The sequence below is a fragment of the Protomyctophum parallelum genome (assembly GCF_964188405.1).
Source record: "Protomyctophum parallelum genome assembly, chromosome: 13".
Taxonomy (NCBI): Eukaryota; Metazoa; Chordata; class Actinopteri; order Myctophiformes; family Myctophidae; genus Protomyctophum; species Protomyctophum parallelum.
Window position 1 is genome coordinate 9,044,517 of NC_139708.1, and position 8,646 is coordinate 9,053,162.

The window sequence follows — 8,646 nt, forward strand, 5'->3', positions numbered from 1 at the left end:
AGAAGCGAAAAAGCGACCAAGAGTCCCTTCAGGCTTGGTCCCTAAATAGACTTGTAACCCAACTGTAGGGAGTACAAACCTATTATATTAAGAGACGGCACCAGGTTTCTCCTCCAATCCACTTGCATTAAGTTGCTCAAAAGCACATGAGGCGATTTCACTCCTCCTTCCGGGTAGGAACAGAGTGCATTCTGGGATGGATTGGGCCGCTGACTATCGTTGCACTGAAACAGCGTTCACGTATGAAACAGCGTTCACGTGTCATCAAGCGCGTGAGCAATGATAGTCAACGGACCAGCTTTGGCCCCAAAGCTGCAATAACAAATTCGGCCACCATGTCCATTTCGCCTAAGGGTTTCCACCGGTTGCCGTCTCATTACACTAAAGTTGTCCTTTAAGTACAGTACTTTGAGTTCATGTGCATGCGACCAGGCTACATAAAAGAACACAGTAAGTTCCTATTGATTCTGATGGCCAACAACATACTACAAATTGTAAACCCAAACAGACTGCACAGAAGTTTGAACTTCACTTTAATAACACACTGAATGCATTCATAAATACTCAAAACGTTTGATACATGGGTTCTCGCAAACATCATACCCCTCACTCCTCACTCAGGTGACCCAGCTGGGGTGATCAAGTCACGACTTACGTCCCAGTAGCTACCCTCGACCAGGGCCACACAGAAACTACAAAACATTTCAAAGTAAAAAGTTCCAGCATGTGTGTCCACAGTAAGCTGAATTATAAAATGTGTGAATGGAGTTTCAAATTTTTGGAAGTGCCAATAGCTGCCATTGAGCCCCATTATACATTTCCCACAAGCACTATATTTCTAAAACTATGAAACGTTTCAAAGATTCCTTTTCAGGCAAACATGGCCACCGTAAGATGAAACTAAATGGGGTTTCTAGGTGTAAGTATGTAGGACTAATAGCATGCCAAAGTGTGTGCTATTGCCATTGAGAATGAATTTGGCGTTTAAGCGTTTTCAGGCAGGGAGACAAAATGTACAGACATTAAGTACACTTTGGAAACTCGAAAAACAAAATAGATATAGAAATGTCAAATACGCAGATTTTATTTGTTCAAAAGTAGTTTATTGTACAAAAAAATTAAACAAAATAAAAACAACAATCATCTAGTGGTATAAAAAAGGAAACTCAACGAAAAAGCTTACTGGAACAAAGCAAATAAAACATAGCACTTTAAAGCTCCAATCCTGGATTTAATAATAATGTAATTTTATAATAAATCATTTTTAATCCATTTGTAGGGTGGATTATAGTAAGAGGTGGACTGGCACAACTGTGGTGGTTGGATACACACTCCTTAACCTGTGTATAGACCTGGAAAGCCTATATACCTTTAAATCTGGGAAAGCATCTGTGTCATTTTAGTCGTTATATCATTGCTGTCGGGCAGAAACCTCTCATCTATGTTTAAGATTTTTGTGTTTATTCGTAAATGAATGCCCTACTATTTGTTCATAGTTCATAGTACAGTGTCACACAAAAGTAGCAGATCTGGAAGCGACGCGTTTTGTGCTTGTAGATCTGTTACTTTTGCTATTTTTTTTAATTTGAATCCTGAAGTAACAGTTCCGGACATATGAGGTTCCCACCCGACAGACAGTACATGATTATTTATTTTAATAAAAAAATATACCCTTTTCCAAATCAGCCTCAGGTCTAAATGGACAGTTACTGCACCTAATGTCATATCACAATATTTACATTGTATGCTATTTTATTGGTAACATAGTCAAGTTCAGAACACTAGACAAGACATGACACCATCTTTGTTTAGTTAAATATGCATGCGGAAATCTTGGATTGGCGCTTTAAGAAATGTCAAATAACAAAAGTTTTTTAAAAAGAAGAAAGAAAAAAAAAAGGCCATTACAATCAGGAATGGATAGTAAACTAACATAATATTACCATAAAAGGGACAACTGGAGTGTGCAACAGTAGGGGAACACCACAAATGGAACTTTCTCCATGCACACTGCATCCATTCACGAATGGCTAAGGGCAGATACTGAAAATGGAAATCTTGCCTTCAGGAAATGAAACACTGTGAATCCCTGAGTGTTCATTTAACTCAGAGTATACAAATGGAACCAAATGGACCCTTACCGGTCCATTTGGTCCCATTTGCACTAGACTTGGGCGATACTTGCTATTTTCATATCAAGATTTTGGCCACTAAAATTGGCGATACACGATACAATCACCAGGGGGTGTTGCAGAGTAGGAATTACATCACAAGCACAGTGAAAACAATGACAGACATTGGATATGTTGGGGTTAGTCCCAAAGAAAATACTACCTTAAATATCTGTGTCTGTGAATGGTGAGACAATAGGTATCACAGCATCATGTTCTGATGATCTTAGCTTTAATATCACAATCCAAATCATAAGCATAACATCCACTATCCGCAACCTATGGCGCGTTTTGTGAAGGTTTATGGCGAACTGTGATGATGTGGGATGTCCAAACCATGGAAAAGAGTGTGTGAAATTAATCTCGGCGAGACATGCAGTGAATAGTTTATTACTTGCTTATTAACACTCGCTACTCATCTGCTTATTGGGCGGACATAGCGCTACCTACACCAGAAACCAGTCTGCATGCACAGTAGGGTGCATATTCTAGAGATTTTGTATAACATTATTAATAACGCATAATAACAAAATGTCTTAATTTAAGTGTGAGGGGAGAGAAAAAAATACAATCACCAATCAAGCCAAATTCAACAATCTCAGAGTTAAGTAAAGACTGAGGATTATTTGAATGTGTATAGGCAGGTTTTTGGTCCTTCTCCAAATAATACATGATAAGTCCTGGCTCAGCCAGATGTATGGGCTGTGATCAGCAATACAAGTGTTCCACACACAAAAAACATCATCCAAGTAAAAAGGAAAGAAAGGAAGAAAATAAATGTTCTCAGTCAAGAAAATGTCAACACCGGTGTTGCTACATACTGTAGAGCCAACTAAAACACACAACCTATGTCAGGTGAGCATTCAGAGAGATGGAATGTAGGTACATTTATATAAACGGGCAGCAGATCACAAGCAAATACAGCTACTGATTTGCTGCTTCACAGGCATCGATCCAATCACTGTAAACATCCACTGGCTCCGACAGATCTAGAAAACAAATGGTTAAGGACAACCAGACTCAATAATATACAGGTAATAGGACTCTTTATCAAAGTGGTCCTCAAACATTTTCATGTCAAGGATCCCCAATTAATGTATGTGGCCCCGGACCCCCACAAGAACATATTTTGCGACAGTGATGTTAAATGGTAAGACCACTTTTTGAGAGGTTGTTTTCTTACCTTATTATGGGCAAACTAGTCCATTCCATGAGTTATTTCGCTCCGTTGTGTTATCAATTTAAGAAATAAAAAAGTTGCTCATTGACTTCCATTGTAACGAGGAAACAGCTCTCTTTTAGCACATAAACCAACGAAACAAAAGCTGATTCTGACAGTTTATGACATCAGGAAAACTCATGCGGTTTTATTTTCGTCTATTAAGATTTTATAGTCGATATTTTAGTCGGAGATAGACTGAAGCAGTAGGCCTACTACGGCGTTCCCAACACTCGCGGGGACATCTTGCGGGGTTTCGTTTGTAAACAAGTCTCCATGCTGTTTGAGATGCACTCAGCTGCAACATCGCGTATACGAGCAGTGCAGCCTCGCGTATTCGAGCAGTCCCAGACACTTCTTCTAAAGTGTCTCCCTCAAACACGTCCATTGTGTATGTTTTTAGTGACAAGCGGACGAGATCAAATCAATTTGTTTACATCCCCCGTCATGGATCAACGGTATTCCAATAATACGCTTCAGGAGTGGTGTACAGTTTTGGTCCAATCAGATCGCTTTTTGCTCAACACGAAAAGCAGTGATTCGGTCGACGTAGGTATACCTACCGGATCTTCTTTCTACACAAATTAGTCAAAACAAGACAAAATTTTAATGTTTTATTAAAAATAAAACCGCATGAGTTTTTCTGATGTCATAAACTGTCAGAATCAGCTTTTGTTGCATTGGTTTATGTGCTAAAAGAGTGACTTTGAGAGCTGTTTCCCCGTTACAATGGAAGTCAATGAGTAACTTTTTTATTTCCTAAATTGCTAATAAACACAACGGAGCGAAAGAACTCATGGAATGGACTAGTTTTCCCATAATAAGGTAAGCAAACAACTCAAACCTCTCAAAAAGTGGTCTTACCCTTTAAAATCTAAATGTTTCAAAATAAATCTAAAAATGTGTACATTGTGTATGAGTAATTCCAGAAGCAGACTTCCAGACGTCTTCAAAACACTGCCCTAAATCACTGTGATTGCCTGAGATGTTGAATGCGGAGGGAGCACTCGTTCGGGGCAGGGACTCCCTCACCTTGTGGCTTGCTTGGGCACCTCTCATGACCCTCAAAAACCTTTGAGTGAACCGAAGCAAGCACTCCTCAAAGTAACTAGTTTGGAAAGCAACGTGTGTGCTGTCTCAATGTATACAAATAAGTATACAAATAATTGGTATACTGTATAGTAATAGACCAGATTTCACCTTTCAAAATTTTATCCAATGATTTTGCAACCCATTCTTTCACCCAGTGTCAATTATCTAATGTAATCCTGGGCGCTACACTTCCTCTGGTTGCTTCTTCTGTGCATGAGGAGCCCAAGCTGATTATTTTCACCTGACAGGGGGCCAGACGTAGAGAGTGGAAGAAACACATTATTCCGACCAGTTCCTTTCCCCATCATCAGGCGACCTGGCTGGCCAGAGGGGAGGTAATTTAGAGACCTAGGGGACACGGGGAGAACATGCAAACTCCCTACAGAAAGGGCGAACCCCGCCTCGGGTATGGGCACTGATGACAGGAGAGAACACGCCCACAGCATCCCCAGCGGGAATCGAACCCAGGAACATCTAGCTGTGAGGCGACAGCACTACCACTGTGCCACCGTGCCCCTAATGGATAGACCAGATTTCAGAGGTTAAAAATATACATGACAAAACCCCTAGCATCTAGCCAGTGTCATTCAAACTTGCTATTAAATGTTATTTCTAATTAGTAATTACAGTGATTTCTTTATACAAGCTGGAACTTGCAGTATTTCAATGAACAAAATGACATTTTAACCAATCTGTATGGTAGAGTACTAGTACTGTATGTTCATACAATATAACTAGCACAGATTCTCTCCCTACACTTCCATTGCGAACCTTAGACCCTGGTGTCAGGCAAGGAAGCTTAAGGAAAGGTCATGGTCACGTGAATAGGCTGCGCCATGACACTTTCATGGGAGGCAAATCGCACACCGGAATTTCAATGAATACATAGCAGTGAATGGAGCCGGCTGGACCAGCTCGTGAACAAACATTATTTCTAAACAATCGGTTCAGGAATATAAAAGACATACCACAGGTTGTTTTCTAATCACTTTCATTTCGATGTGCACAGAGTCCACAGTAGGCCTACATAATTTTATTTGAGGATCTAAACAGCAGCAGGTATTGTTTCTGTCTCGGAGGTATCGCGAGATCTGGCTGCCAGACAGGAAACGGCGGACAGTCTCGCGATAGTTGGCACATTCAGAAACGTACTATTTGCTCTTTAGATACCTCTGTACCTTTGTACACACAAAAAGCAACACAGCAGACAATAATGTATTGTGTATGTTACTTTCCAGAAGTGATTACTTTACAAAGGTCTCAGTTATTCAGAAATAGTGTTTGTTCATGAGCTGGTCACTGAGCTCTTGTTGACTCCAGTGGATTCCACCAAACTTCCGGGTGTAGTTTGGCTCCCATGGTGCAACAAATCTGCCGTCTGGAATTGCATGATAGCTAAAATGACGTCGGTGACCGTAGGACATTACTGGTTGACAAGTAGTACTGCCTGATGGTCATAAGCCTGGCCAGCCAGTCTGGAATTGTATAAGACTTAATATATATAAGGTAATTGTAGCTTTAAAAGGATACATGTTATAGGAGTCTGGAACTCCTCCAAGCAAACAGTGCATGAAATAATTCCTGTGTTCCGAGTCCTTTCCCTAAAAAGCAATCACATGGGGAAATGGTTGTATACATATTGTTCATGCTGGTGGTGGTGGATACAATGTAATGCAAACAAATGGATAAATACAAGAAACACAAACAGAGGCTTATTTTATGTAAACATTTCAGCCCTATTCAAACATTTAAAAACAAACAAACGTGTTGCTCTAGAAGCTCACAACTATTTCAGCCCTTTTTGAAAAAGTCACCTACAATGACATACCGGTACATGAACATAGTATTGTTGGCTGAGTGGTTCAAATCTGGAAACATTGGCTGCATAATTGACGATACCTATCGTCATCAAAAAGTGTCATGATGACCAATGCAGCCAAACAGTTGGGGCCCTCTATTGGTCACGCATTAGACGTGCCATCATCATCATCATTGAGGTTAACTTACATTTTGACGTCACAGGACTTCTCGTGGTTACAGAACGGGCAGGTGAACTGGGTGTCCAGGTTGCCTGTCAGTTTCTTCTTGGGAGGTGGTTTTCTCTTGGACTTCCTGCGTCCCATTGTTGAGAGTTGTGGCTCTACAGAAGGTAAATAGACAGAATTATTTTAACAGCTGAGCCTCTGAGCTGGGCAACGTGGATACAAAATCTATCACTATATTTCATACTATATTTTTGACCAAACACCGTGATATTGATATTGAGAGAATATTGTGGGGATCACATTATATTCACAAAGTATTGACAGATTCTGGGGGATTTCTGACTTTTATTTTTGTACAAGAACAATACAATGCACTGAACTTTTAATTACCAACTTTACTTATAACTAATGGGTCAATGATACAGTCACTTCTTCCTCTGTATCACGTGTCTACTACGGTATTTCATGTGCTTGAATTGCAACTGTGTGCATTGCTGGGGGTGCTGGATGAATATTTGGCCCTCATGTTTTCATGTCTTAATGGATTTGTTTTGATTTGTGTGTCCATTCAAGATATGTACATTTTAGGGGTGGGACAAAATGGGTACCTCAGGATACAATATCTGTGGCAATATTAGGCCCTCAATAATGATAATATCATATTATTTGATCTATTGTGATATTGCGACACTCAATATATTGCAAGAGATTTAATCAACGATATATCACGATATCTGTAACTGAAAATGAAAAAGAAATAACCAGAAAATCTGGAATTATGTATTTATTCCAAAATCGTACAAGATTTTGTGTCACAAACTGGCCAATAAGTACATGCATCTTGACTCCTCCAAACAGTAAAACACTGAATGCAACTTTGCAACTTGTCGACAACTTGTCTGTCCACAACAATGGGTACTACTACTACTAACTAATCAATCATGATTTTCAATATATTGCCAGGACGACGATACATATTTATTCACTCACTTTGCTAAACTCAGAATTGCATCAGTATCCCTGAGAGATGACAGATTACACTGAACTTTTAACAGTCCAGCTGTGTTAAACTGTATTCTGAATTACATCTAAAAGGAGGCATAAACAAGTCAGTTAGTCATTCAAATAAATAAAGAATACTCATCATCATCATAAAGTAATTGGAAATAGTTATGCAGACTGAGATGGGCCGTACGGTTTAGATTAAGAACACTGATAGGCCTATTCAGTAATAACTTCTTTGTTGATTTGTCTGTAGGCTATTTTGTGGGTCATTGTCATGCCAGCCTTTTGATGGGGTCATTGGGGTGGAGAACGACTATGATTTATGTTGAGTAATTCTGATTCATGATGATGCCATCTATAAGGTAGGCTATATGCTGCAAGAAATGCAAGATGTTGCACTGTACTATTAACGTTGAAGGGCCGAATAGATAACGTGCGTGCTGTGTGGTCTGTGCAGGACGTCACGTAACTAAACAGTGACATTATTGTTTTGTGTTATTTTATTTGCAGGCGTCACACACGCCACATGAGACGGCCGTTAAAACAAGAGTTCCCTTTCTTGTCACTTACGGTAGTGATAACCAGCAGCAGTGTAGTGTACATTGAACTGAGTAAACACTAAACAAAGCTGCAGCCAGGCTAGCAGGCTAACAACAGCTAGGATAAACATGGCCTGTGCTGCGATGCATTTTAGTTTTGGGGGGGGACAAGTTGGACAACTCTGGTCTGCGTGCACGTGCCTAACCTTCGCGCAAAACGTACAGGCGATCAATCAGCATTTTAAACCATCTACTGTCTGCTGTTCTTACCAAACGAATGGCTTCTGGCTGTTGGCGATGATGATGATGATGATGCTGTGGAAATTCAAGTAGATCCGGATGATGCAGCCATCACATCCCAGTCGGGTAGCGCGCGCTGTCTAGACACACACAGGAAGTGGGACGGACCCGGAGGTTACGTCGCTCAGCGCAGTGCCGAGCTAGCTGGCGCTGCAGCTGGGAGGGATCAATTACAATAATAGCGTTTTTAGGGGATCACTTCGGTTAATAGCACTTTGCAGACTGTATGTTGGATAATAAAGGTGTCTGCTGGCAGTGCTGGCTCTGACTGTCCTGCCGGAGCATCCCAAGAGACCTTCTTCAAAGTCAAACAATCTTCCTACAGAGCCGTTTCT

At 40.5% G+C, this 8,646-nt stretch overlaps 1 protein-coding gene across 1 annotated transcript; it reads right to left on the bottom strand.

Annotated features, from left to right (window-relative positions):
* Positions 1-1,087: 1,087 nt before the first annotated feature.
* LOC310868921 (transcription elongation factor 1 homolog) lies at positions 1,088-8,413 on the bottom strand. The gene is made up of 4 exons (XM_083779413.1): positions 8,282-8,413; positions 6,490-6,622; positions 6,013-6,083; positions 1,088-3,160 (listed from the first exon to the last, which is right to left on the bottom strand). Exons 2-4 carry the CDS (start codon positions 6,603-6,605, stop codon positions 3,096-3,098), a joined length of 252 nt encoding a protein of 83 aa, XP_083635539.1. The 5' UTR covers positions 6,606-6,622; positions 8,282-8,413; the 3' UTR covers positions 1,088-3,095.
* Between the last annotated feature and the right edge of the window lie 233 nt (positions 8,414-8,646).